The sequence below is a fragment of the Aythya ferina genome, assembly GCF_964211825.1.
Source record: "Aythya ferina genome assembly, chromosome: 10".
Taxonomy (NCBI): Eukaryota; Metazoa; Chordata; class Aves; order Anseriformes; family Anatidae; genus Aythya; species Aythya ferina.
Window position 1 is genome coordinate 12064835 of NC_140306.1, and position 27522 is coordinate 12092356.

The 27522-nt window shown below is 69.1% G+C and overlaps 1 protein-coding gene across 1 annotated transcript; it reads right to left on the reverse strand.

Annotated features, from left to right (window-relative positions):
• Nucleotides 1–898: 898 nt before the first annotated feature.
• On the reverse strand, nucleotides 899–27180 carry COL7A1 (collagen type VII alpha 1 chain). Its single transcript, XM_084530840.1, has 120 exons — nucleotides 27083–27180; nucleotides 25437–25518; nucleotides 25107–25287; nucleotides 24864–25023; nucleotides 24690–24783; nucleotides 24429–24587; nucleotides 24134–24297; nucleotides 23930–24059; nucleotides 23695–23814; nucleotides 23202–23351; nucleotides 22442–22561; nucleotides 22201–22350; nucleotides 21984–22100; nucleotides 21760–21909; nucleotides 21445–21573; nucleotides 21206–21352; nucleotides 20979–21104; nucleotides 20764–20907; nucleotides 20555–20680; nucleotides 20331–20477; nucleotides 20124–20252; nucleotides 19904–20050; nucleotides 19674–19793; nucleotides 19413–19559; nucleotides 19193–19329; nucleotides 18816–18942; nucleotides 18581–18724; nucleotides 18325–18485; nucleotides 18182–18223; nucleotides 18040–18066; nucleotides 17897–17932; nucleotides 17703–17795; nucleotides 17395–17466; nucleotides 17042–17077; nucleotides 16913–16966; nucleotides 16616–16684; nucleotides 16401–16514; nucleotides 16164–16190; nucleotides 16004–16057; nucleotides 15847–15909; nucleotides 15698–15757; nucleotides 15583–15618; nucleotides 15397–15441; nucleotides 15175–15210; nucleotides 15036–15080; nucleotides 14908–14943; nucleotides 14796–14831; nucleotides 14675–14707; nucleotides 14443–14514; nucleotides 14254–14313; nucleotides 14105–14140; nucleotides 13869–13949; nucleotides 13701–13736; nucleotides 13573–13617; nucleotides 13413–13484; nucleotides 13213–13257; nucleotides 13095–13121; nucleotides 12977–13018; nucleotides 12796–12876; nucleotides 12652–12687; nucleotides 12521–12556; nucleotides 12343–12423; nucleotides 12161–12196; nucleotides 11982–12053; nucleotides 11807–11851; nucleotides 11616–11651; nucleotides 11455–11490; nucleotides 11246–11350; nucleotides 11091–11126; nucleotides 10942–10977; nucleotides 10740–10778; nucleotides 10601–10636; nucleotides 10361–10492; nucleotides 9989–10198; nucleotides 9871–9906; nucleotides 9653–9697; nucleotides 9445–9516; nucleotides 9234–9278; nucleotides 8926–8988; nucleotides 8469–8513; nucleotides 8141–8176; nucleotides 7914–7949; nucleotides 7737–7781; nucleotides 7503–7535; nucleotides 7318–7380; nucleotides 7194–7229; nucleotides 7029–7109; nucleotides 6884–6952; nucleotides 6758–6793; nucleotides 6625–6666; nucleotides 6474–6518; nucleotides 6318–6362; nucleotides 6153–6188; nucleotides 6002–6061; nucleotides 5734–5859; nucleotides 5556–5627; nucleotides 5402–5437; nucleotides 5189–5248; nucleotides 5043–5087; nucleotides 4930–4965; nucleotides 4800–4835; nucleotides 4661–4717; nucleotides 4492–4563; nucleotides 4334–4405; nucleotides 4208–4243; nucleotides 4047–4127; nucleotides 3913–3966; nucleotides 3703–3756; nucleotides 3566–3628; nucleotides 3384–3446; nucleotides 2977–3093; nucleotides 2789–2866; nucleotides 2660–2713; nucleotides 2427–2475; nucleotides 2272–2319; nucleotides 1961–2050; nucleotides 1641–1736; nucleotides 1373–1495; nucleotides 1098–1277; nucleotides 899–1020 (listed from the first exon to the last, which is right to left on the reverse strand). The coding sequence occupies exons 2-120, from the start codon at nucleotides 25507–25509 to the stop codon at nucleotides 989–991; spliced, it is 9081 nt and encodes a 3026-aa protein (XP_084386966.1). The 5' UTR covers nucleotides 25510–25518; nucleotides 27083–27180; the 3' UTR covers nucleotides 899–988.
• Between the last annotated feature and the right edge of the window lie 342 nt (nucleotides 27181–27522).

The window sequence follows — 27522 nt, forward strand, 5'->3', positions numbered from 1 at the left end:
GGAGACGGGGGCAGGAACTCACCCCCCTCCGGCCGGCCAGAGCAGCCAAAATTAGACGGAGGCACTGATTCACCCCGCGCATCGCACGGAACCGCAGCCCCACGTGCCCGCGTGCGTCACCCGGGGGCACACCGGGGTCGGGACAGCCCCCGGGGGGGGACATACACCAAAAAGCGAGGCACCTTTCCGTGAGCACAGCTTTACTGTCCCGCCCCGCAGCGGTACACGCATCCAGTCGCTGTCTCCAGACACACACAGAGCAGCAGCACGCGGAGGAGCCCGGCGTCGCCTTCCCACAGCTTCATGGGGGGGGCGCGCAGGCGGGCAGGGACCTCCTCGAACGTTAGCACCATCCTCTGGGTTTCCCTGATGGCTCCCCGGGTTTTTGGGGGGCAGACGTGGCGCCAGCAGGGAGCTGCCAAGCCAGCCCCAAGGGAACCAGGTCTTGGCGAGGTGAAATTGGTTCAAACGGAGCCGGGGGCTGGGGCGGGAAGGGGGGTGCAGGGAGGCACCGCCTCGGCCGGGGACGGAGCAGGAGGCAACTCCTGGGGGGTAAGGGGGAGAGGAGGGGAGCCTGCGAGCTCGGGGTGAGGGTGTTGGGTTCGGGGAGGGGGCCCAGCCATGCCCAAGTCCCAGCTCCAGGCAGCCCAAGAGGGGACGCGGGGCCGGGAGCTGTCCCAGCGGCCGCAAATAAGTTAAAAACCCAAACCAGCAGCAGCCTGAGGAGGCTCGGGTTTGGAGAAGGGGTGGGGGTGGGGGGGGGCAAAAGGCTTGCGAAGGGATCGCTCTCCGGTTTGATAAAGATTTCACCTTAGCGGGCGACGACGGGGAAGGCGAAGGGAAGAACCCATGAGCAACAAAAAGAGACATCAGAAATAGCACCAGGTTCCTGCAGGGGGGTGGACACGGGGCAGCCCCGCTCCATCCCCAGCAGCAGCCGGGCAGCCCCAGCGGGTCGGGGAGGGGGGGACGGGACACGCTGCCCACCCTACACCTCCGGCCGCCCGTCCCGGGGGGCACCTGCGGAGAGAGGCGAGGGGGAATCAGAGCATTTTCCCCTCTTGGTGCCGACACAGCCCGTGTTGTGCCGTGCCTACCTGTCCCCACGTGCCGCCCGCAGCGCAGCTCGCAGTCGCGGCGGCTGTCGAAGCGGTTGGCGTTGCCCCCGCAGCCGCTGTAGACGAAGGGTCGGCACTCGGCGCCTCTTTGGCTGTAGTACCAGCGCAGCGTGTAGCGCTCGCAGCCCCCCTCCTCCAGGGGCTGCCCGCAGGGAGAGGCTGCGGGGACGCGGGGACACGGGGACGGGGTGAGGTGGTGCTCGTGGCACGGGGCAGCCCCGCACCGCGGCGCCTCCAGCCCTGCCGGAGCTCACCGTCCGCAGCAGGCTGCTCCGGGGCGGCCTCGTAGTCCTCTTCCTCCTCCTCCTCTTCCTCATCCACGTAGGTGCTGTCGTACTCCAGGTCGGTGGTGGCGGTGAGGAGGTGCCCGTCCTGCCCTGCAGGCAGCACCCGCCGTGAGCAGCCCCCCCCAGCACCCCCCTACCCGGCCCTTCGCAGCCCCATTTGGGCACCCCTGGGTGCTGGGGAGCGGAGAGCAGGGGTAAAAGGGATGGTGACAAAAAGCACGTGGAAGGCACTCACCCTCCTCTTCCTCCTCCTCCTCCTCCTCGGCGTGTGACAGCTTCAGCACAGGGACGAGGGGAGCACCGGGAGCGGGGAGCGGCTGCGGGAAGAGAGCTGGGGGGAGGACGGCACGGGCATCAGAGGGATGTGAGCAGAAACTGGGGGGCTTTTTTCCAAATCCCCGAGGGAAATCTTCCCCCTGAGGGCATGGAGCAGCCCAGGGATGGGGTCCTGGGGACACCGCGTCCCCCCAGGGCTCGGAGGTGCACAGCAGGGATGCCACACGGCTCCTCGGGGGAGGCAGCAGGGCTTTGTGGGGGTCCCAGGCTCTCCGTCACCTGTCTGGCCGTGTTCCCTCTCCTGGCGGACGCTCCTTCCTCCTCCGTGGGCAGCGTGAAGGATTCTCCTGGCCTGGCTCCCCCAGCCTCCTTGGAGACAAACCCCAAGCTCTTCCCATGCGCCCCACAGCCCCCAGCCCCATCCCACCCACTGCTGCGCCCCCAGCCCCGGCTCCACAGCAAGGACCAAGGGATCCCAGGGGATCCCAGGGGGTCCCAGGGGGTCCCAGGGGGTCCCGGTGGCCTCCAGCCCCCCCCAAAAAAATCTGGTGGCTTATCTAGGAGCACAGGGAAAGGGACGGGGACACAACCTGAGTGCTCACGGGAATCCAGGCGCCGCGGGAGCTGCCCTCCGCACGCTGTGGGACAGACGGGGCAGGGGTTAGGGGCTGGGGGGGTCAGGGATGTGGGGGATTAGGGGCTGTGGGGACAGACCCCAGCCCCGGGGTGGGCAGGGGATGCTCACCGCAGTGCTGGCTCATCTCCTGCCTGACGTAGGCTCGGATCTCCTCCTCCTACCGACGAGCAGGGGGGGGGGGAACAATGCACATCCCAGGGGAAATTAGGATTAGAGATGAGGAAAAATTCACCCCCGGCACAGCCCGGAGATGGGGCACCCTCCTCCATCAGCATCCATCAGCGGGACAGCCCCGGTGCCCTTCCCCCTGTGCCGGGGGGGGGGGTCCTGCAGCCCCTTACCGTCATGCCCGGCTCCCCCTTCTCCCCGCGGAGCCCCTCGGCGCCGGGACTGCCCTAGGGGGAAGCAGAGCAGAGCTGGGAGCCGTGCCCGGGGCTCCCCGGGGCAGTGCCGGGTGCCCGCTCACCCACCTGCTCTCCTCGCTCGCCGGGGACGCCGGGCACGCCGCGAGCCCCCATCACCGCCTGCCCGGGGGGGCCCCTCTCCCCCTGCCAAGGATACGGGATCAGGGAGCTGGGACACGGCTCCTGGTGCCACCACCCCCTTGGTTGCTCCAGGGATAGGTCCTGAGCCCCCTCTCCCCATGGCACGGACTCACCTTCTGGCCCTGCATGCCCTCGGGACCTCGCGGGCCAACGCTGCCCGGGGGGCCGGGGGGGCCGGGAGCCCCATCACTGCCCCGGGGGCCGGGGGCACCGATAATGCCTGGGGAACCCTGCGGGAGAGCAGAGGGATGGGCTGGGGATGTCCCGTGGGGCACCTGGCCCCACACTGGGGTGTCCCCAGAGCACCAGCTGCCCCTCGGCTCCTCCAGGAGCCTTTTAAAAAAATGATTTGTCACCCGGTTCAGTGACAAAGTGATTTTAAAAAGTGATTTGTCACCCAGCTCAGTGACAGAGCAGAGCCCTGGGTGGCTCTTTCGGGAGGATTATGCCCCGCAGGGTGAGGCTTGGTGCTGGTGAGGGCAGAGCAGGGCGATGGATGCGTCCCCCCCCAACTACTCACCCGGTCTCCTTTCTCCCCCTGGTCTCCTTTGGCTCCCTGCTGCCCGTCGAATCCCCGGTCGCCCTGGGGGGAGGAAGGTGCAGGCAGTGGGGGACCACGGGGAGCAGCCCTAGGACCATCCCCGAGGTCCCAGCACATCCCCGAGGTCCCAACACGTCCCCGAGGTCCCAGCGTGGCCCTACCTTGGGTCCCATGAGCCCCTCCTTCCCGGGGACCCCCGGCACTCCCGACAGCCCCAGCTCTCCCTGCGGGACGAAGCAGACATGGGTGAGCCCCCGCCGTGCATCCCCCCACCCCATACCCCAGTGCCATCACTCACCGGCTCTCCTTTCCTCCCCGGCAGCCCCGAGCGCCCCGGCAGCCCCGGCTCTCCCTACAGCGGGCAGGACAGAGGCAGGGAGGGCGTCAGACCTCAACCTTTGGGGTCACCCCCAGCAGGGGACCCTTACCGGGGTCGGGGGCCGTGCTCAGCCATCCCCGCTGGCTGTGGGACGGACAGAGGGGCCGCACAGCGTGGGCACTCACTCACCTTCTCCCCCTTGTCCCCGTCGAGGCCGCAGGCGCCTTTGATGCCGCGGTCACCCTGCGGGGACAGGGACAGGGACGGTCACAGCCCTGCCCATCCCACGCGGGTGCCATCATGCAGAGGGGATGAAAACCCACCTTGGGGCCACGCAAGCCCAGGTGCCCCACGTCCCCTTTCTCTCCCCGGGCTCCAGCGATGCCGTCCCGGCCGGGCTGGCCCTGCGGGAAGCGCACAGCGTGGTGGGGACCCGTCCTGCCCCCTGGCAGCGTGGCAGTGGCATCGGGACACGGCTCCTCACCGGCTCTCCCGGCTCCCCCGGCGCGCCCACTTCTCCCTGGAGAACGCAAAATCCAGGCTCAGGCCATGGGGACGGTGCCCCCAGTGCTCCCAGTATCCCCCAGTGGCTTCCCAGCTCCTTCCTTACCTTCTGCCCGCCGGGGCCGCGTGCCCCAGGGAATCCCGTGGAGCCCTTCTCGCCCTGCTCGCCCCTCGCCCCCTGCAAGCAGAAACGTGGGGCACGGGGACGCCGAGGTGCCCGGGTCCCTCCAGCCCTGCGTGTCCCCCCCCCCCCCAGCCCCGTACCTTCTCTCCAGGCGTGCCCTGCTCGCCTTTGTCCCCCTTGTCCCCTTCTGAGCCCTTCGGGCCACGGTCTCCCTGCAGAGGGGGAGGCAGAGGGATGGGGTCAGGGAGATGCCAGCTCCCCAGGGTAGGGCAGGACCGTGGGGACACTGTGCCCCCCCCCGGCACTTACCGGCTCCCCCTTGCTGCCCCGCTCCCCGGCGGGCCCCTCCACCACGACGGTGTCACCCTGGGAGAGATTTGGGGTGAGCAGGGTGGGGGCACGGCCCCGCTGTGCCCCCCACCACCCCACCCCAACCCCGGGGTCTCACCTTGTCTCCTTTGGGCCCCATGGCCCCGACGTCTCCCTGCGGGGACAGGGTGGCGAGATGTCATGAGGATGGAAAGGGGCAGCACCTCCCTGGGGGGTTTCCCCCCCTCCCGGCTCCCCAGCCCCCTTACCTTGTCCCCACGCTCCCCTCGGACCCCCGGCAAGCCCTGTGGGACAGAGGAGAGGGGTTTTTTTTTGGGGGAGGGACACCCAGCTGAGGGGGCAGCGGGCTGTGGGTACGTACCGTCGGCCCGCGGTCGCCTGCCAGCCCCGGGCGCCCGTCTTCACCCTGCGGGGAGAAGAAAAAAGGGGTGTGAGGGAAGGGGTGTGGGATGGGGGCACCCCATGTGGGGCTCGGTGGTGGGATGGGGGGGCTGTGGTGGTGCCTACCCGCGGGCCTGGGTCGCCGCGCTCCCCTCTGGCTCCTGGCAGCCCGGCCCCGGGGTCACCCTGTGGGAGGGGGACAAGATCTAGTCCCTAAGTCCCCTCTGGGCTGTGTCCCCCCACCCCATGCCCAGGGGACATCCCGTGACCCCGCTGTGCTGCCCCAAAAGCCTGAGCGGGCTCAGCACCCGTGCTATAGGGCCGTCCCCCAAACCTTACCTTGTCCCCCTTCTGGCCAGAGGCCCCGGGTGTGCCCTAAAAGAGAGGAAAAAAGGTGGTGCCAGGACCCCGTTGTCACCCTGCCTGGGCCAGGATGGCAGCAGGGACGGGTCCTGCCCCCTCCCTGGGGGCACCGCAGCCCCCCCGTCCTCACCGCTGGCCCCGGGGGTCCCAGGGGTCCTGGTGGTCCGGCGGCGCCGTCCCTCCCGGGAAAACCGATTAGCCCCTGGGGGGGACACGGTGCTGAGCGGGCAGGGATTGGGGCAGGGATTGGGGCTGTTGAGACCCCTCTTGGGGTGGGGATCGAGGCCGGGTGCCAGCCCCTGCGTTACCCGCTCCCCCGGGACCCCCGGAGCGCCAGGCTGCCCGCTGTCCCCTCTCAGGCCCGGCTGTCCCGGTGCCCCGGTGCTGCCCACTGAGCCCGGGGGTCCTGGGGGTCCCGGCAGGCCGATGTCACCCTACAGGGGGGAGAGAAAAGAGATGGGGTCCAGGGAAATGGGGGAGTGCTTCTGCCTTGTCCAAATGGGCCGGGGTGGCACCGGGGACACGGACAGAGCCGGGGGACACAGGGACAGGGACAGGGACGGGGACGGGGGTTACCTTCAGGCCCTGAGGCCCGTCCTGTCCTGGTGGTCCCCGCACACCGACACCCGGAGAGCCCTGCGTGGGGGGGCAGAGAGCACGGGGACGGGGTCACCCCTGGGGGGCACGGGGTGGCCGGGCAGCGTGTCCCCGTGGCGGGGACACTCACCTTCTCCCCCTTGGCTCCGGACGCCCCCTTGGCTCCCTGCAAGGACACGGAGCCGTCAGGAGGGTTTTTGGGGGTGGCTGGGGTATGGGGTAAAAGGGGGGGCTCCCCTTGGGGAGGTGACGGTGCTGCCTTCACCTTCACCCCCCCCCAGTGTCCCCTACTCACGTCTTCCCCGGGGTCTCCCGGCTCTCCGGCTCCTCCGGGCTCCCCCTGGTAAGGGGACACAAGCAGACAGCGGGGGGAGGTGACTTTGGGGTGGAGGGGGGGGACAGAGGTGATGGGACCCCCACGACCCCCTCCGTGCCCGGGGCAGCTCCTCACCTTCTCTCCCTTGGGGCCAGGCAGGCCCCGGGCACCCTTGGATCCCTGGGGAGGGGGAAAAAGGTGTTAGGGATGGGACAGCAGCACCGGGGGGGGCTGCAGCACCCCAAAAGGGGGGGGAACAGGGCAGAAATTGGGGGCAGCAACTCACGGGCTCGCCCAGCAGCACTCCCTCCAGCAGCGCCGGCTCGCCCTGCAGCGACACGAGGCTCAGCACCCTACAGAGCCCATGGGGGGCTCATGGGGGGTCTGTGGGGTCCCCCCCTTGCACCCCAGCTCCTTACCTTCTCGCCCTTGGCACCGGGGGGACCGGTGATGGCCTGGGGCACAGGGGAGAGAGGTGTGAGGTTAGGGGGGGCTCTGCTGCATCCCGCTGATCAGGGAAAAGCCGCGGGGAGCCCTGCGCTCACCTGCCCCGGGGCTCCGGCGTCCCCTGGTTCCCCTTTGGGGCCGGCAGGGCCCGAAGGTCCCGGCACACCCTGGCACAAAGCAGGCAGCCCTCAGCCCTGTGCTCAGCCCCGGGGGGCTGGCAGGGGGGCTGCCCGGCCCCGTTACCATCTTGCCGGGCATCCCGGGCTCGCCGTCCTTCCCCGACACGCCGTCCCGACCCGGCACGCCCGGCTTGCCGCTCTCCCCCTGGGGATGGCACGGATATGGGGCTGTGAGCAACCCCACAACCCCCCCCAGCTGTGGGGTGACGGGTGGGGAAGGCACGCTCACCACTTGTCCTGGCAGCCCGGGGGCACCCGGAGGACCCTGTAATGGGGACACAGCCGAAAATTAACTCAGGGCATGGGTATAGGGACAGGCAGCTCGCAAGGTGTGGGTCCCTGCGGATACCTACCGCCAAACCGGGGGGGCCGGGGGGGCCGGGCAGCCCTATGCTGCCCTGGGGACCAGGCAAGCCCTGCAGTGGGAAGAGTGGGGTCAGAGGGGAGGTGCCACGCTGGGACATCGCTCCGGGACATCAGCTGTCCCCTGGGAAGGGCTTTGGGGTCGGGGACCGGGTGGGGGGGAGTGGAGGCTCACCCGGATGCTGGCACCAGGCTCCCCCGGGTCACCCTGTGGAGACAGCACCCGCGTCGGTCCCACCACCCCAACAGCCCTGCCACCACGTCCCCATGTCCCCCTGAATCCCCCCAGGGGCTGGCTCCAGCAGGGGACCAGCCCCACGTTTTTCCCCATAGCCCCCGGTGCCAGCAGGGCACCGCGCGTTCCTCTGCGGGGTCAAATATGATGATGGTGATGATGATGATGATGTACCTTCATCCCAGCTGGGCCCTGGGTCCCTGGGGGGCCAGCGGTGCCCTGCAGGGAACAAGGGGACATTTCGTCCTCGTGGTGCCCGCTGGTGGCACGGCTCCTCGGGACGAGGAGGGGGTGGCAGGACAGCACGGTCCCAGCGTGGGGACAACGGGGACACTGGGGGGGGGCCCTTACCGGAGGTCCTGGTGGTCCCGGCTCTCCCTGGTTGCCCTGGGGGGGAGGAAGAGATGTGGGCAGCAGGACCCCGCTGCACGGTGGCTCTGGGCACCCACGCCAAGCAGGGACAAGCACCGCCAGACCCCACCAGGATGCGCCGTGCCAAGCGCCCACGGGGCAAGAACCAGGGGAACGGGGACATGCGGGGGGAAACGGGGACACGCAGGGGGGGGACGGGGACCTACCGGGCGTCCCAGCACGCCGGGGAAGCCTGGCAAGCCCTGCAAAGAAGCACGTTAGAGCCAGGGGCTAAGCGGGAACCCGGCACCTCCAAGCAGCCCCGCTTGCCCCAGAAGCTCCCCAGGGGATGAGCACGGTGCCAGCGCGCAGTACCCGGCTGTGGGGTACTTACTGGGGGGCCGGGGGGCCCTCTAAAGCCCTGCGGGCCCTGTGGGGGAGGGAAGGAGGCAAACAAGACGTGAATGCTCCCGTTGGGGCTGGTGGCAGCTGCTGTGGGGCCACGGGAGCTTCCCACCCCTCCCGGAACGCACCCCCCCTGCATCCCCCACTCACCGGTTTCCCCTCGGGGCCGGCCAGACCCCTCTCTCCTGGGAGGCCCTGGAAGAAGAGGTGGAGGCAGTGGGGTGGAGATGGGGCCGTGGGGATGGTGGGGATGGGGATGGAGCCCATGGGGATGGGGATGAGGATGGAGACCATGGGGATGAGGACGGGAATAGAGACCATGGGGATGAGGAGGATGGGGATGATGGAGATGAGGATGGAGACCATGGGGATGAGGATGGGAATGGGGATGATGGAGACAGGGTTGGAGACCATGGGGATGAGGAGGATGTTGGAAACAGAGGTGGAGACCATGGGGATGATGGTGATGGAGACCATGGGGATGAGGATGAGGATGGGGATAGAGACTGTGGGGATGATGGGGATGATGGAGACAGGGATGGAGACCATGGGGATGAGGACGGGGATCATGGGGATGATGGGGATGGAGGCGCAGTGCCATACTCACCGGGGACCCATCCCTGCCCTTCTCTCCAGGCTCTCCTCGCTCTCCCCGCTGCCCACCTTCACCCTGCCGTGGGGAGAGGCGCAGGGTTGTGGGGCCAGCGCTGCAGGCAGGGCCGTCCCCGTCCCCCTGCCCACCCCCCACAGCCCCGCTTGCCCCCAGAGAGGGGTGTCCCCAGCTGCGCCCCTGCCCGGGGCTTGGCCGGCAGCACACGGAGAGGGGAGAGCAGAGAGCTGGTGCCGAGCCCCGAAAAGGGAGCGCAGGAGGAAGAGAGAAGCGGAGGAGCCACGGGAGACTTACTACACGCAGACCTTATCTCCTTTGGGTCCTCGCTCGCCCTCGGCACCCGGCTCACCCTGCAGGGAGGAGGAGGAGGAGGAGGAAGAAGAAGAAGGGATGTTGCCAGCCTCATGTGCTGCCCCAGCCCAGCTCGTGGCAGCTGTGGGGCTGTCACATCGTCCCCAAACAGCTCCGGGGGGCTGGCCCCGTTGTCGCCCTGCTCCTTTCTCCCCAGACACCCACCTTCGCTCCCTTGGGTCCGGGGGGGCCGCGCTCCCCTGGGAAGCCCATCAGGCTGCCCTCCATCACGTCTGCCTGCGGGCACAGCGCCGTCAGGGCTGGCAACCGGGGGACCCCCGGGAGGCCCCCCAGTCCTCCCCGAGCCCCCCGTGCCAGGGGGCTGGACGTGGATGCCTCTTGGAGAGGGTCCCCGGCAGCACCCGTCACCTACCTTGGGCCCTGGGGGGCCTGGGGGGCCCGGCAAGCCATCTCTGCCCTAGCCATAAGGAAAAGAAGTGGAGCATCAAAGGGACAGCGGAGGGAAATGGGGCAGAGCCAGCCCCTGCCTGGCTGACCCTGGTCCCTGTGGGGCACCCCAGAGAGCCCCCATCACATCACCGGGGGGCAGAGAGGGGACAGAGGGGGGACACTGTCCCAGTTTGGGCTCACCTGCTCGCCCCGGTCGCCCTTCTCACCCCGGTCGCCCTGGGGAAAGGAGGCAGTGGGAGGTCACGGAGCTGTCCCCAAGCCCAGGGCCGGGTCCCCCAGCCCGTAGCCCCCCACTCACCTTCTCCCCGGGCCGTCCAGCCTCCCCCAGCTCCCCGGCCCGGCCCGGTACCCCCGGGATGCCCGGCTTGCCAGGCTCCCCCGGCTGCCCGGGCGGCCCCTCGGGGCCCCGCTCGCCCACAGCCCGGCCCACGGGGCCCTGGGGGCCGGGGGCACCTTGGTCCCCTTTGTCACCTTTGGGTCCTCGCTCACCGGGGAAGCCTAAAGAGCCCTGCAAGAAAAAAAATCAAAACCAACAATGACTGCACCAGGCATCCCAAGATTGGCTGGGTCTCTGAGCTAGCCAGGAAGGGGGACGCAAGGCCATAAATTTGGGCACAGCACGGGGATGGGGAGGTGCCCACAGGGGTCCCCAAAGCCTGGCAGTGCTCACCTCTCGTCCCGGGGGACCTCTCTCTCCTGGCTCCCCCCGGCTGCCCTTCTGCCCCCGCAGCCGCTCGGCCACGGGCAGAAAGGAGTCCGAGCTCCCATCGTAGGCACCCGTGAGCTCCTTCAGGGATGAGACCTGGGAGGGAGGCACGAGGCACGGCTCAGGGGGCTCAGGGGCTGTGCTCCCCGGTCACGGCACTGTCCCCGGTCCCGCCGAGCGCAGGGCAGCCTCTGGTCTGCCCACCTTGATGCCGAGGGCTTCCAGGCTGCGCTCGATGTTCTGCAACACAAGGACATGAAAAAAAGGAGCTGGCGTGGTGCTGCTGGGGCTCCGGGGGGGGGTAGAAAAACTCACCAGCCCCTTGTGTGGGTGGAAAACTCACCACTGCAGTGCCAGGGTCGCCACGGACGCCAGGTCGCCCCTGTATTTAGGGCGAGAGGGAATGAGATGTAGGGTGAGGAAGGGGAGCGGGGTGCAGCTGCCCTCAGTAGGTTTCAGAGTTAACGCCACTGGGTGCTGCCTAGGAAAGGGCTGCGGTCCTCTGGGGTGCTCCCAGCTCGCCGGGCCCAGTGCTGGGTACTCACCGGCTCCCCTCGCGGTCCAGGCTCCCCTGGGTCCCCCTGAAATACAGCAAAAGGTGTCAGGGGGAGCGGGGACCCCAAAGGACTCGTCCCTTGGGGTTTGGTCCCCCCAGAGCTTTGCCACGGAGGGCTGGGCTCAGGAACACACCTACCTTGGGTCCTGCAGCCCCGCGGAGGCCCGGTGACCCCTAGAAGACACGGAGGGGACATGATGGCACCCACGGACACGATGGCAGTGCCCCAGGGGAGCTGTGGGGCACGGGTCCTGCTGGCCCCATGTGGCACCGAGGGCTTGGGGACTACAAACCTGGCCTGGGGGGCCGAGCTGCCCGGGAACGCCAGGCAGACCGGGGGGGCCGGGGGGCCCGGGCACGCCGCTGTCCCCCTGCTCGCCCTTGGCACCGCTGCGGCCCTGCCAGGAGAGCGGTGTCACCCCGGGGTGTGGGTGCCCAGGAGCTGTCCCCAGTGGGGACACCCCATGGCCATGCGGGGTAGCCCCGGCTCAGAGGTACTCACATCTCTGCCAGGAGCCCCGGCGTCGCCTTTATCACCCTGGAGAGGGGAAAAAAAAAAAAAAAAGAGAGAAAAAGACTCAGAAGGACGCGTCCCCAGCCCCAGAGCCCTGCCAGGGGGCTGCCACCGTGGTTATGGGGTCGGCCCGGGGCTCTGCTCCTCACCTTCCTCCCGTCCTCTCCCGGCGTCCCATCTTCTCCCTGCAGACAGAGGCTGTGAACCAGTGCCAGACCCCAGTGCCCCTGCCTTGGGACTGGGAGGCACAGGGCTGGGGCCTTTCACCCCACACCTCCCTCTCCTTTGGGGTTTCCAGCCCTCGGGGTGCCCCGAAGCCAAGCCCTGCTGCCCTACTCACGTTCTTGCCGTTGAGGCCGGGCTTGCCATCGTCACCGGGTTTGCCCTGGGGGGGAAGAAGAGGTGGTGAGAGCCACCCCAAAACAGGCATTCGGGGGGGCTCCAGGGAGATGGAGAGGGCTGGGATCATTTGTAGGGCACGGGGCAGGGCATGGGGTTTGGTGTCGGGTACTCACAGGGAGGCCGGGCGGCCCCAAGGGTCCCACAGCACCAGGCGGGCCCTGCTCCCCACGCAGCCCTGGCAGCCCCTGTGGGGAGAGGAGACGGGGGGAGGCCTCTGCAGCCCGATTTGGGAGGAGGGAGCAGGGCTGGGGATGGTCCATGGGGCAGGAGCACAGCCCCACGAGGTACTTACGTCCCGGCCGGGGTCCCCCTGCTTCCCCGGGTCCCCCTGTGGATGAGGAAGGACATGAGGGATGTGGCTTTTTCCCACGAGCATCCCCATCCCGAATCAGTGGGATGGCTCCTCTGCCCCCTCTGCCCCACCACCTCCTCCAGCCCCTGTTCCCGGTGCCCCCCGCCCAGCCCCATGCTCACCCTCAGCCCGGGGGGCCCTGGGGGCCCAGGTTTCCCTTCCAACCCATTGCGGCCATCCAGCCCCGGAGAGCCACGCTCCCCCTATAAAGAAAAAAAAAGGAAAAAAAAGACTCAAAAGGATGCTTTTCCCCAACATGGGCAGGGAGGTGGCACCTCAAGCAGGGATGGGGCCCCTCACCTTCTCTCCTGGCGAGCCTCGGTCCCCGGGGTCACCCTGTGGGGTGGGAAGAGGAGGGAATAAACCCCTTGTCACCCCCAACCAGGGGCTGAGCAGGGCACGGACCCCGCCGTGGGGCAGGGGGCACTCACCCGTGTGCCAGGGGGGCCGCGGGGACCCTCGATGCCCTGCAAAAAAAGAGCTGCTCAGGGGGGGCAGGGGCAGCCCCGTACCCACCTTCACCCCCTGGCACCGCTCGCCTCGCTGCCCCATTGCCCCCCACACCCCACACGTACCCTCTCTCCTGGCAGGCCGGGGGGGCCGGGGTCACCCCTGGCACCCTTCGCACCGTCCTCGCCGGGGTCCCCGGGGTCCCCCTGGGGGGGAAGGAGCCGAGGAACCGTGCTCAGAGGGTGAGCACAACAAGCAGGGGTCCCGCAGCGTGACGCCGAGCACCCCGTGAGGGTTTTTTGTTACCTTCTCGCCCTTCTCCCCTGCTCCTCCAAGCCCCGCATCCACCTGCGGGGCAGAGAGGGGCCGTCAGAGCCGGCACGGACCACGCCAGCAAGGAAAAAGGGGTTTGGGCAGGTCTTACTGCTCGTCCCGGGGGTCCAGGAGGTCCCTGCGAGAAGGGAGAGAGGAGGGGGGTCAGCGGGAGCTGCTGAGAGCCGGGAGGGGACGGAGGGGCTGGCGGGGGGGACGGCGTCACTCACCGGCTCGCCGCGGTCACCCTTGTTCCCTGGTGCTCCTGGGGCGCCCTGCGGGAGAGGGGACGGGGTGAGGGTGCCCCCATAGGATGAGGGTGCCCCCATGGGATGAGGATATCCCCATGGGATGAGGGTACCCAGGTGGAGAAGGGACGAGGGTGCCCCCATGCAGAGGGTGCCAGGGGCACGCCCGCGGTGCCACTCACGTTTCTGCCTTCAGGCCCTGGGTCTCCGAGGTCGCCCTTCTCCCCGGGGGGGCCGCGGTACCCGGGCAGCCCCTAAATATGGGGCGGGGGGGACACACGTCAGGCTGAGTCGCTCGGGGGTCTCACCCGGCCCCGGTCTCCCCGCTGACCCCGTACTTACCCGCGGGCCCCTGTCTCCGGGTTTGCCAGGCAGGCCTGCTTCGCCCTGCGGGACAGAGGGGGTGAGCGGGGTTGGGGGCAAGGGGGGGACACGGGGGGGGGCAGTGCCCCATCAGGACCCTCACTCACCGGGGTGCCTTCGTCACCTTTCTCTCCACGCTCGCCCTGAGGCGCAGGTCAGCAGCAGCAGCCGGGGGACAAAAGGACAAGTCACCGACGTCCCCACCCCACAACCTGCCCCAAATCGGGGCCGTGGCACCCCCTCAGTGTGCCCCCCCAGCCCCCAGCCCCACGTACCTCCTTGCCACGCAGCCCCGTCTGCCCCGGTGTGCCCACTCGGCCCGGCTCGCCCTTCTCGCCTGGCTCCCCCGGGTCCCCCTAGGTTGGGGAGGAAAGCGGGGAGAGGGTCAGGGTGGGTTTTTGGGGGAAAAGGGGGGAAAAGGGGCTCAGCACAGCACCCTCTGCTCCCCCGAGCAGTGCCCTTCCAGATGGATGGATGGACAGAGGGGCGATGCCTCCTGCAATGCCCTTACCTTGGGGCCGCTCCTGCCAGCGAGGCCGGGGATGCCCTGGGGGTCGCAGAAGGACAGCACGTGGTGTTACAGGGGGACGGGGAGGGTGTCGGGGTCAGACACCCCCCCCCAAGCCCCAACCCCAACCCCGCGGGCTCACCCGGACTCACCCGCTCGCCCTGCTCGCCTTTGGGACCGGCCGGGCCTGGGATGCTCAGACCAGGGGCACCCTAAACACAAAGGGGAACAGCTTGGGGCAACGGGACCGGCACCGTGTGACAGCAAAGGGGGTGCCCGGGGGGGCTGGGGGAGTCTGGGGGGGGCTGCGTGCCCCTGTGCCCAGCCCCAGCAGTACTCACGCGGGCTCCTCTCTCCCCCACATCACCCTTGGGGCCAGGAGGCCCTTCTGGTCCCGGGAAGCCTCTGTCACCCTGCAGCACACCAAGTGGCACCGTCAGCCCCCCTATACCTCCCCTTTCCCCACCCCATAGCTGGGGAGCAGCACGGGCATCCCCACGGTGCCGACATCCAGCCTGGTTGTGCCGCGGGGTCACCGACAAAGGACAGGGGCAGGGACAGGGACAGGGCTACCTTCTCTCCTCTGGCACTAGCCACGCTGGTCGCCTGCAGGAGAAGCAGTGGGGACAGTGCTGGGCGCTGCGGGAGCTCCCTGTCCCGGGTGCGGGGTGAAGTGCCGGGGGGCACCGCTTACCGGCTGGCCGGGCTCGCCGGGCACTCCTGGCTCACCCTGGGGAGACACGGCTGTCAGGGCCAGCCCCCTCCCCACAGCCCCCAGCCCCCCAGGCACCCTTTTTCCCCCTCACCTTCTCGCCCCGCGGTCCTGCTGGTCCCGGAGCTCCCTGGTGAGGAGAGGAGAGCTCAGGGGGGTGGCAGCGCCTGGGCACGGCCACCCCGCTGTCCTCAGGGCTGCGTCACCGCCGTCCGTGCTCACCTCTCTGCCCGATGGCCCCGGCCGTCCCGGGGCTCCAACTTCACCCTGGAGGAGGGGAAAAAGAGGAAGAGGAAGGTGCCGGGGACTTCATCTCCCAGGGAGGGCAGGCAGCCCCCAGCCCCCAGCCCCCAGCCCCTACCTTCTCGCCCTCGGGGCCCGGCACACCACGGTCCCCCTGCGGAGCGAAGCAGAGGAGCGTCTCAGGCAGCCTTCCTCCCACCCCACACGCTGCCCCAGGCCCCACGGATGAGGCAGGGAGCCGTGCTGATCCCAAATCCCACCCCCAGACCCCTGGCAGTCACCCCAGTGCCACGGGGACCCCAAGGATCACCGAGGCAGGCAGCCCCCAGCCCCACCTCACCTTCTCGCCCGTCTCTCCCAGCTCGCCCGGCGCCCCGCGGTCTCCCTGGCACAGAAGATGGGGTTGGGGGCTGGCAGGACCCACAGGGGGTGGCACGGGTCCCGGCACAGCCCCTGAACCCCTTTTCTCCCCCAAAAGGTGCCGGGGGATGCGGGCACACCATAGGAGCACCCTCGCAGCACTCACCTTCCTGCCCTGCTCCCCGGGCAGTCCCCGCGGGCCCTGCAGAGGAGGGCAGAGATGTCACCTCCCGTGGGGGGAGCGTGTCACCTCCCACCTTGCCCCGTCCTCGGACACTCACCCGGTCCCCTGGGTCCCCTGGGCGGCCGGGTGGCCCTGGCAAACCGTCCTCACCGTCACCCTGAGGGGGCAGGAAAGGCAGCAGCACGCTGTGAGATGGGGACGTGCGTCCCCGCTGCAGAGCCGGGGGGGTCCCCACCACCCTCTTACCTTCTCGCCCTTGGGTCCAGGGGTGCCAGCAGGTCCCCGAGGGCCGGGATCCCCAGGCAGACCCTACAAGAGAGCAGCGAGGGGGCAGCTCAGCCCCTGGGGGCAGCCGGCTGCCCGTGGCCCCGCTCCTTTTTGCTGGCCCAGGGGCCGGACTCACCGGGGGGCCTGGCTCCCCTCGGGGCGCTGCCCCATCCACAAGTCCTGGGGGGCCCTGCGGAGACAGGGGTGGGCTTGGAGTGACAGCCCCATGGCTCAGCCCCTCCCAGGGGGACATCTTCACCCCCAGCGAGGCGCCAGGGGCACGTGGAGCCACTTACCCTCTCCCCTCGGTCGCCCTTCTCCCCCTGCAAGGGTAAAAGCGAGAGGGTAAGAGTGGGTCTGGGCTCTCCTCGTGCCTCACCCCACCCCAAAATGATGGGGCAAGGGCTCACAAGGGGCACGGGTGATAGAGAGGGGCACGGAGAGCAAACACAGCAAGGAAGGAGCCACACAACACCAGGAGCATTGTGTGGGGGAAGAGGTTCAAGCTGCGGGCTGTCCCCCTGTCCCCGTACCTTTACGAAGTCTCCCGGAGGTCCCGGTGGCCCCATGGGCCCCGTAGGACCCAGAGGGCCTGGATCTCCAAAGGGTCCCCGTGGGCCAGGGCTGCCAGGGGGGCCAGGGCTGCCCTGGAGGAGAGAGATCCCCGTCAGAGATGCTCCATCAGCATCGGGGGAGCACGGGGTGCAGGTGGAGACACCCCCTCCAGTATCCACAGCCCCATCCGTACCGGCATGCCTGGCTCCCCTTTCCGTCCGGGCAGCCCCTGGCCTCCATCCACAATCACCCTAGGCTCCCCCTGAATGAGGAGAAAAAAATAGAAAATAAAAATAGAAATAAAAATAAAAATAAAAATAAAAATAAAAATAAAAATAAAAATAAAAAAGTAAAATAAAATAAAATAAAATAAATCAGCGTCCCCACAGATCCCACCGTGCCCCTGGGGCAAGGCGCCCTGGGGTCTCCCCAGCCCCAGGAGGTGCAGGTGGGGAGATGTCCCCCCCCCAGCCCCGTGCCCCTCACCTACCGGCTCGCCTTTTTCCCCTTTCAGGCCAGGAAGCCCCGTCGGTCCCCGCGGGCCCTGGGGGTGAAAGGTGGGAGTGAGCAGGGGGGCGTGTGGGGGGTGAGGGGTTGGGGAGGACAGGGCCATACTCACGGGATCCCCCCGGGGGCCGGGGACGCCCTGGGTGCCCTGGAAAAGAACAGCTCAGGAGGTGAAAGCACGGCCCTGATGGGGTGGGGATGGGGATGGGGATGGGGATGGGGATGGGATGGGATGGGATGGGGGCTCCAGACAAGGCAGGACTGCCCAGAACCCTTGGCCTGGGGGGCACGCACTGGGGACAGCGGTGCCCCCACCAGCCAAGGACACCCCCAGGTGCCAGGAAAAGGTGGGCAGAGAGCTTAGGGAGCAGGCAGGGGGGGCTGGGTGATGGGCACAGCCATCAGTCGGGGCTGGATTGGTCCCAGCACACCCATGGGGACACCCACGGGGACACCCACACTCACCGGCTGGCCGGGAGACCCGGGGTTCCCGGGGCGGCCGGGGCTTCCTGGCACCCCATCAGCTCCAGGGAATCCCTGTGAGGGAAAAAAAAAGGATTATGGCAGTGCCACAGGCGTCCCCGGCAGTGCTGGCCCCAGTGCCACCATCCCTCTGCACACCCAGCAGGGGTGTGATGGGGCAGCGCGGCTCCCCCCAGCTCCCCCTCACCACACAAATTTGGGGGAGAGGCTGGAGGGGCAGGAAGAGGACCCCAGGGGCCAGGACCCTGTGCCTGGGGACGCCAGGCTGTGGGGGTAGTGGGGACACTCACTCTGTCCCCCTTCTTTCCTGGCTGCTCGACACTCTCTCCTGGTGGTCCCCGTGGTCCTACAGGTCCCGGGGGGCCCGGCAGCCCGTGGCGGCCCTGGGACAGCAGAGGGGACAGGCTTGGTGGCAGGTGGTGGCCGAGGGACACTTGTCCCCTCCACTGCTGCGGACCCCCTGCACCCCCAAGCAGGACATTACCGGCTCTCCAGGAGGGCCTGGCTGCCCCGGCCGCCCCTGTGGAGTCAAAGCCAGCGATCAGCATCCTCTGCGGGCTGTCACGAGCAGGATTTGGGGGCACGAAGCCCCGCCACAGCTGCAGGGGGGTACCCCAAAACACTTACCGCCTCTCCAGGGTCCCCTTTATCACCCTGCAAAGGGACAGAGTAAAAGGGTGAGGGGCTGCACCCCTCTGCCAGCCCCACGCGTGGGCAAGACGAGGAGTCCCCAGTCCCCACTCAGCCCCCCTGGTATGGGGCCGCTCACCTTGGGGCACTGCACGGCGCAGGGCTTTGGCTCCGGCTCCGGCTGGCGAGACAAGGGGAGGACGCATCAACCCGGGGAGGGATAAACCCTAAAACCACCCCCCCATGGGGGCTGCTCCCCCTTGAAGCAGCCCAACCCCTCACCCTGGTGGAGATGATGGTGCAGAGGTCGTCGGTGAGCTCCCCCTCCAGCTCCTGCAGCGTGCCACGGCGGGGGAAGACGAAGCGGGGGTCCTCGGCCGTCACCACGCGCCGCAGCTGCTCCCGGTCCGCCCCCTCCAAGCCCACCGCCAGCACCCGCACCCCTGCGCCAGCAGCACCCTCAGCACCCGATCCGGAGCACCCTGGGGGGTCCTCGTCCCGTGGGGACCCCGTCCTGAGGGCACCCCGTCCCCCTCACCCGCAGCCTTGATGTCCCTGGCCGCGGCGATGGCATCGTCCCCCGAGGGGCCGTCGGCCAGGACCACCAGCACCGCTGGCACGCCGGGCCGGCGCCCTGCGCCGGGGCTCAGCAGGTAGGTCCTGGCGAAGGTGATGGCTGCCCCTGGGGGAAAGAAATTAAAAAAAAAGGATGGTGGGGGTGTTAGGAAGGTCCCACGGGTCCATCCGGCCCGGCCCCAGCTCGTTCCCCTCACCGATGGCGTTGCCGCTGGGCTCCTCGTAGCGCATGGTGCGGATCTGCTCCAGCACGGCGGGCAGGTCGCTGGAGCGGTTGAGGAGCAGCCAGGGCAGGCTGCGGTAGCTGTAGGTGGCCAGGCCCACCTGCGGGGTGTGGGAACCACAGAACAGATCAGGTTGGGGCCCTAAAACCACCCCCACCTGGCTCCAACCCCCTGCCATGGGCACGGCACCTCCCACCGGCCCCATCCAGCTCCCCCATACCGGTGCCTCACCACCTTCCGAGCTCAGAATTTCCTCCTAACATCTAAACTCTTGGTTAAAACCTTTTTTATAAGCCCCGTTTTCAGGACCAAAAGGAACAGGGGCAGCACCCCCCACGGCAGCCCCCTACCTGGGTGCCATCGGGGCCCAGGCGCCCCAGGGCGGTGACGGTGTTGGAGAGGAGGCTGCGCACGGCCTCAGCGCCGGAGGAGCTGTCACGGGTGCCGTGCACCAGGAAAACGATGTCACCTCGGGCGTCCCTGCAGACTGCCAGGGGAAGGGGTGAGGCGGCCACCAATATAGGACCATCACCGGCCCCGTGTCACCCCCTCCCCGGCACCTGGCGGTACCTGGGCGCTCGCTGATGGAGGTCTCGGCCCCCGGTGAGCTGCCGAGGAGCGGGCGGATGGTGAAGGTGTAGCGCTGGCCCAGGCGCAGCCCGGAGACCTGCTGGGAGCTGGCAGTGCCCGGCAGCGTCCGCCGTGCCTCGCCGCCGGCTGCCGGTCAAGGAGAGTCAGCGGGGATGGGGATGGGGACAGGGAGCCCCCCCTGGGGACAGCGAGCCCCCATTTGGGCAGCGAGCCTTCCCCCAAGCCACGTGCCCTCCTCACCTGCAGCGGGGCTCCAGGACAGGACGTACCCCGAGGCGCTGGGGATGGGGGTCCAGGTGAGCGTCACCGAGTCTCTGCGCACGTCGCTCACCCGCAGGCTGGTGACACGGCCGGGGGCAGCTGCCGAGGGGGAGAATGGGGTGGCCCGGCCCCATGGGGTAGCCCCCACCCTCCTCCGTCCTGAGGCAGGGTCCCCATGGTGGAGGGGCGATGCTCCCTCGGCCCCTTACCGGTGACGGCGGTGACGGTGACGGGCGAGCTCTCCCGGCCGCCCACCAGGCTGGTGATGCTGACGTGGTAGCGCCGGCCGGGCTCCAGCCCCCCCAGATCATAGGAGCTGGAGGTGGCCGGGAGCTGCTGGCTGCGCTGGGGCCCTCCTGAGTGGGGACAGAGAGGTGAGGGGCCAGGGGACAGCGTGGCCGTGCAGGACGGGGACAAATCCACACTCACCTTCAGCCGGGCGCCAGGCCAGGCGGTACCCGGTGCTGCCGGCCACCGGCACCCAGGCGAGGCGCAGGCGCTGCTCCGAGGCCTCCGTCACCTGGAACCCGCTGACGGGGGACACCGGGGCTGCCTCCGCTGCAGGGAGAGGGGCAGGCGTTAGGGCAGGGGTTAGGGCACCCCGCCGGAGAGCTGTCCCCATACCCCGGAGCTCACGGGTGGTGACGATGATGGAGACGGGGTTGCCCTCCCGGTTGCCGATGAGCGCCGTGACCTTCACGGTGTAGGAGACACCTCCCTCCAGGTCAGGGATGTCAAAGGAGCTGATGTGGCCAGGGACACGCTGGCTGCTCTCCGAGCCCCCTGCCGAGCACCACGCGTCAGCCCCGGCCCCTGCCAGCATCGCAGCCTGTCCCCATCCCGTTTCCATCCCCTGGTACCGTCCCGGCGGCTCCACACCACGCGGTAGGCGGTGGCTCCCGGCACGCCGACCCAGGTGACGCGGGCGACGTTGCTCCTGGACGACTGCACCTCCAGCTGGGTCACCATCCCCACCTGCTCGGGTGCTGTGTGACAAGGGGAAGGTCACTGTCACCGGTACCCGGGGAGAATGGCACAGCCGGCACCAGCAGGCAAGGGGCTGCCTCACCTGTCCGCCCCGTGGTGGTGACAGGGGGACCCTCGCGGCCGTCGACGATGGCAGAGACACCGATGGCATAGACGGTCCCAGCTCGCAGCCCCTCGATGGTGAAGGTGGTGGGGTCAGCGGGGAGGAAGCGGGATTGCTCCTGGCCTAGAAGAGACAGACGGGGTAGGGAGGGCTCCCACGGCATCACCGCCACACCCCGCAGCCCCCACACTCACCATCACTGGCCCTCCATGTCAGCCGGTAGCCCCCGGCTCCTGGTAGCCCCCTCCAGGTGACCTGCAGCTTGGTGGGACCGGCCTCCGCCACCCGCAGCTCGGAGACGCTGCCCACGGCCGGGGACTCTGCAGAGCCCGACGGCACCGGGGCATCAGCACGGGGACACGCCAAAGGGCCCCGTGGCCACCGTGGTGCAGCCCGGGGGGAGCAGGCAGCGTGGACTTACTGACACGGACGCTGAGCGTGGTGGCACTGCCCTCCCGGCCACCCACGAGGGCCGAGACGCGCACCAGGTAGGCGACACCTTCCCGGAGGTCACCCAGCTCCAGCGCCGTCTGGCTGCCCGGGACGCGCCTCGTCCTCTCCGTGCCGTCTGCCAGGAGCAGGGCAGGAGCCTCAGCGCCGTCTGGGGTCCCCATGGTGCCCCCCAAGTGGTGCCACCCCGTCCCCGTCCCGCCGGCTCACCCTGGGTGTTGCGCACCGTCACTTTGTACTCGGTGGCGCCGGGGACGCCGGTCCAGCCCAGCCGCACCCTCCTGCCCGAATCCTCGAGGAGCCTCAGGTCCGTCACGGCACCCACGGGCGCCTCCACGCCTGCAAGGGGACGCGGTGAGCCGGAGCCAGGTGGCACTGCCATCACCCTACCCTCAACCGCGGGCTGGGACCGCTGAGCTGGGCGTCGCGTGGCTCTGGTCCCAGCTCGAGCGATGCCACGCGCGATATCTCAGCCCCAGGGCACTGCTAACGATGCTGGGGACATCCCCGGGGTTGTTCACTCACCCGTCTGGAAGGTGGTGACGGGGGTGGCCACCTCCCCGCCGTCGTAGAGCGTGTAGAGGGTGATGCGGTACTCGGTGCCCGGCTGCAGCCCCGTCAGCTGGTAGCTGCTGACGCTGCTGGGCAGTGACACCGTCCTGGGGGGCTCCGGTCCTGCGGGGAGGAGGGCAGCGTCACCGTGGGTTGCCACCCCCCGGGGTGACATCAGGGACGGGGCGCAACCCCACCTGTGGCTCTCTTCCACTCCAGGCGGTAGCCGCGGGCCTCGCGGAGGGCGAGCCAGAGCACCTGGATGGCCGTGGGGCCCAGGATGTTGGTCCGCAGCGTCTGCTCCACGCCCGCCTCTGCAAACAGACCCGGTGGGGCTGTGCCACCCCGTCCCCTCGTCCCTGCTCCGGGACGAGGCCATAAGACCCACGAGCAGGGGCAGAGCCCACCCCGTACCCGTCCTCTGCCGGACGGAGGCCGCGGGCCCCTCCAGCTGCCCAAAAAGCGGGGCCACCGTCACCAAGTAGTCCGTGCCGGGCTGCAGCCCCCCCAGCACGTGCGACGTCTGCCTGGCGTCCAGCTCCACCTTGCGCCGCTCCTGCCCTGCTGGAGGAGGAGGAGGAAGAGCGCCGGTGCCACCACCATGCTCCCGTCCCCATCCTTCCCTCGGGGACAGCGGGAAGGGGCCGTCACCTACCTGCCAGGGCAGCCCAGGAGAGGCGGTAGCCGGTGGCACCGGTGACGGGCTGCCAGGCCAGCAGCATGCTCTGCGCCGACACGTTGTGCACGGCCACGTGCTGCATGCCCGCCGGGCGCTCTGCGGGCAGGATGAGGCCGTGGTAACCCACGGGGGGTGCCGCCGAGCTCCGCTTTTCACCCAAACCACCCCGTTTTGGGATGGCGCACAGCGCTGCGCCCCCCAGGTGCCGCCCCGCCCCGCAGAGCTCCCCTCCCGAGCAGGCGGTGCCGGGCCCCCAGCGCCTGGCTTTTAGGGCCTGGAATGCTTTCTGCGGGTTAAGGCTGGCTGGGGCGGCTGCAGGGGTTGGGTTGGCAAAGCTGGAGGATTTCAGAAGGTGTTTCCCCAGGGCCTCATCCCCAGCCCTGCCCGGAGATGCTTTCACCACCCTCTTCCCTGGTGGAAACCGCGGTTTCTTCCCAGAAAGCTCAGGACTTGAATTAAACAAGAACTGTGGGGGTTTTTCATCCCCATTTTTACATCACTTGGGCGAAAGCTCCTGTGGAGACGCCTCCAGAAAGCCGCGAGGGAGCTGAAGGGGTGCACCAGGAGCTTTGGGGGCTCAGAGCATCTCCCTGCAGCCACCAGATGTGCTCACCCCTCACCACCGAGGCAGCAACAGGCTGGGGGGCCCTATCCATCCCTGGGGGTCCCCGAGGTGACCTGAGGAGGTGTCCCCACCACCCCCTGTCACACCTGGGGACGGGCGCACGGTGCTTACGTGTCCTTGCAGTGAGGGTGGCCGTGGCCGCGGGGTGCTGCGCGTGGCGTGCCCGCAGCGTCACCAGGTACTCGGTGTCGGGCCGCAGGTTGCTGAGGGTGGCCGAGAGCGCGCCGGCCCCCAGGCTCCTCTCCTCGCCCTGGGCTGCTCCTGCAGGGGGACACCGAGGGGTCAGGGCAGGAGCAGGGGACACGGCCCGGCAGGGAAGGGGTGTCCGCGGGCCGGCTCCTCGCCCCGGGGATGCCAGGCAGTGCCAGGGGTGGGGAGCACGGGGCGAGGCTGGGATGGGGGCCAGGCACGGGCACTGCAGCGCCCAGGGGCAGGGAGGGCCCGCCAGGTGCAGCGGCACGGCCGGGTGGGGGGCTGCCACCCGCCCCCTGTGCGCACCCATGGGTCGTGAGCACCCCAGACATGTTCCCTGAGCCCTTGGGGGACACCTAAGGGTGTCCGGGTGGCACCGTCCCCTCTCTGGGGGGGGGATGTGTCCTCTCACCTTGCGCCGTGTAGCTGAGGACGTAGCCCTGCGGTGGCTCGGGGCCGGGCTTCCAGGCCAGGCGCAGGAAGGACGCTCCGGCCTCCACCACACGGAAATCCAGCACGCCCGCACGGCTCTCTGGGGACACACGGGGACGGGGATGAGCCCCCATGGACCGCAGGCACCCCGCCGTGCCCCCAGATGGGTGCTCGGGGGTATCCACGGGTGCCCAGGGGGATTTAGGGGTACTCACGGGTGCGCGCCCGTCCCGACACCGACTCGCCGAGGCTGTTGGCGTACTGGGCGATGACGGTGACCAGGTACTCTGTCCCCACACGCAGCCCCCGCAGCACGGCGCTGGTCTCCCGGGGCCCCAGGCTCACCTGGGCAGGGGCAGCGTCACCCCCACGGCAAGGCAGGGGACCCCCGGGGGACCCTAAACCGGTGCGGGGCTCACCTCCTGCCTCTCGGCCACGACGGGCTGCCCCAGCCCCGTCAGCGGGACGTGCTGCACCCTATAGCCGGTGACGGGGCCGCTGGCCGGGCTCCAGCGGATGCGCAGCAAGTCGGGGCCTCGCTCCAGGATCTCCAGGTTGGAGGGGCCAGCGTGGCCTGGACCGTCTGTGGGGGACCGACCCACAGGGGATGGGGACGAGGGCGTTAATGCAGCACCACGTCAGCTGCACCCAGAGCTGCACGCCAGCAGCCCCATCCCAAAAACGAGGAGGAGGAGGAGGCGGGGGGTCCCGTACCCAGGGTGCGCAGGGTGCCCCCGGAGCTGGTGCACACCCGGCGCGTCATCAGCGGCACCAGCGTGCCCAGCAGCTTGAAGTCGCCGACGTAGTAGAAGAAGAAGTCGGTGGGTGTCGAGGCCACGCGGACCAGCTCCGTCTCGTCGGCATTCTTGATCCCTAGGGAGGTGGTCAGGGGTGAGGATGGAGACCCCAGCCCCCCCGGCAGCCCCCCTCAGCCGGTGGTGGGGGCAGCAGCTGGCACGCTGGGCGCTCGCTCACCCACGGCGAAGACCTTGATGCCCTGGCTCTTCAGCTTCACGGCCGACTGCTCAGCATCATCCTGGGACTTGCCGTCGGTGATGAGGATGCAGATCTGAGGGGAGAGCCGTGAGGCTCAGTCCATGCCCGTGCACCCCCTGGGACATCCCAAATAGCTCCCCCAACCCCGTGTACCTTCGGGACCCCGGGCCGGACATGCGTGGGACCGAAGAAATTATCAGAGACGTAGCGAAGGCCAGCACCGGTCCGCGTGTTGCCACCTTTGTAGCTCAGCTGCTGGATGGCCCTCCGGACACCCGTGCCGTTGGCGTGCTGGGAGAAGGTGAACTCCACCCTGGGGGGGGCACAGGAGGGGACAGGTCACCCCCTTGACCCCCGTTGTCCCCCCAGCCCTACCCCGTGCCCCGTCAGGCTCACCGTGGCTCGTCGCTGTACTGCACGGCGGCGAAGCGCACAGCCCTCTCGCCCACGGCGTGCACGAAGGGGGCCACCAGGTCCTCCATGAAGGCACGGACGGCGCGGAAATTGTTCCTGCCGATGCTGGACGAGCCGTCCACCAGGAAGGCGATGTCGGCCTCCAGCACGTCCTCGCACACCACTGCGGGACGGCACCGGGGCTCAGGGCGCCTGCCCCCCGCGCACCCCGTGCCCAAGCTCAAGGGTTTGGGGTGCTGCAGAGCTTCTCGGGGAGGAGAAGCCGGGCTCCTCTGCCCCCCTGTAGCTCGGTGCCCAGCGCTCAGCACCCACCTTGGCTCCTTTTCTGTGCCACGACAGCCGGGGGGGCCAGGAGCACGGCGAGGAGCAGGAGGCGGCCGCTCATCGTGGGAGCCTGCGGGACAGCGGGGGACAGGGGGCTGCTCCGTGCCTCTGGGCACGGCGGGTGGGGCAGGAGCAATCCAAAGCAGCAAAACGCAATAAAAGACAAACCCCGCCGATGGGAAAACCGATCCGTGGGGGAAAACCACGCCAGGGAGCAGCCCCCGCGTGGGAGCACACAGCCACGTGCGTGCCCGGTGCCTGGCCCTGCTCCAGCCCTCCCCGTGCCACCCTCCCCGTGGCCCCACTCACTGGCGGTGCCCAGGACCAGCAGGATGGTGCCCGGAGCGGGCAGGAGGCTGCCAGGCGGGGTGTGCTCGGGCTCCTGCCTCCACAGGCCCGTCCCGTTGCCTGCTCCCGCGCCTCCCCGTGCCTTGGGGCTGCTCGCCCCGCTGCTCCTGCCCGCCGGCACCCCGTGGGTGCTCGCCCCCGAGAACGGCAGCGTGGGGACACGGGGGGCTGGAGGTGCCCACCAGCACCCTCACCCCGCTGCTCCCTGCGCTCCCAGCTGGGTGCAGAGCTGCTAAGGGTGTTGGGGGGCTCAGCACCGACCCCATAACAGGGCACAGCACCCAGCCTGGCCCCATGGGACCCCCACCACGACCCGTCTGAGCGCAGCAGGCACCCTCGGATACCCAAGCCCCCCGCGCACCTCTCCACGGGGGCCAGCCTGGGAACCCTGAGGGGCAGCGGGGGGGGCACAGCCCGTCCTCCTCGACCCCCCCGGAGCCCCCCGCACACCCTCAGCTCCCAACCTGCGGGCTGCGAGCCCCCAGCTCCTCCCGGGGGCGCCGTGCCGAGCCGCTCCGTGCCGCTCCGTGCCGAGCCGAGCGCAGGCGGCCCCCGGCGCTCCCGCCCCCTTTAATCGGGGCGGCCCGGAGCTCGGTGCCGCCGCCTGGGGTGGGGGGGGGAAACGGGGGGAGAGCCACGGCCCCCGCCCCGTCCCGCCTATCCCCAAAAAAAAGGGCTTTTCCCACCCGCTCCCTTGGGAGGGAGGGGGCGCAGAGGGGTTTGGGGAAGAAGTTTTTTTTCTTTTTTTTTTTTTCTTTTTTTTTTTCTCGTTTTCCACCCCAAAATGCCCAGGGATGGGGGAAGGAGAGATGGGAACGGGCCCCCCCCCGGTAGCTGCTGTGGGGTCCCGGCCCCGGGAAGGTCTTTGGCAGAGGGCAGGGTCGTGGCAGCCCGGGCACAGCTCCCCTGGAAGGGCCAGCTTTTGGGGTCCCTCCTGCCCCGCATCTCCTGGTGCCAAGGGCAGAGGATGCTGGTGGGCGAGAGCTGCCCCAAAACAGAGAACCCCCAGCAGGAAAACTGCTGCTGGGCAAAGGGAGAGGATGCCAGCGAGGTGGGCAAGCTGTAGGACAAAAGCTCTGGGGACCCTGGCACCCCACAGTGCCCCAGCCTCACCTCCTGCCCACCATAGGACCACGGGTTGGGGTTTGGGCTCAGGTCCTGCCCCGATGGACGCTCTTACAGGACCCCATCCTCCTGTCGGTGCCTGTCCCTACCCGTGCTTACCCATACTGATGGGCACCAGCGTGCCCCGTGCCACCTCCCCATGTCCCCAGTGCCCCACGTACCTGCGCCCTCGCTGCCCCACTTGGGGCTGGTGGCCCAGGGGCTCCCCTCTGACTGCAGGGGGGCAGGGGCCAGCTCCAGGGGCATCTTCCCGCGGGTGGCGAAGGGGTCCCCGGGGCCACCTCGCAGCTGGGGGCCGGGGACAGGGCCACCTGCCACCCAGCGAGGATGCTCCAGGGCCGGCTGCAGGCAACTTTCCCAGCACAGGCTGTTCCCAAGCAGGGGAGGAGCGGCGATGCCCCCTCTCCTCTTAAAGGCGCAGCCAGCAGCGCATCCCCTCCTCTTCATCAGCCATCCCCTCCTTGGACCCCAGCCCCGGCCCCAAAACCAGCCCAAACGGCCCCGAAAACCACCGTGGCCTCGGGTTTCCCCCTGCCCAACCCATGTCCCTGGGTCCTGCTGCAGGTCCGGCGTCCCCCGGTCAAGCCCGTCCCCAAACCCT

Excerpts from the sequence above, each read along its gene's own strand:
- COL7A1 (XM_084530840.1), bottom strand. The coding sequence starts at position 25,509 with ATGAGCGGCCGCCTCCTGCTCCTCGCCGTGCTCCTGGCCCCCCCGGCT. Across the intron at positions 25,024-25,106 it reads CAGTACAGCGACGAGCCACG|GGTGGAGTTCACCTTCTCCC; the intron begins GTGAGCCTGACG and ends TGCCCCCCCCAG. Across the intron at positions 10,637-10,739 it reads GCGACCCTGGCACTGCAGTG|AACATCGAGCGCAGCCTGGA; the intron begins GTGAGTTTTCCA and ends CTTGTGTTGCAG.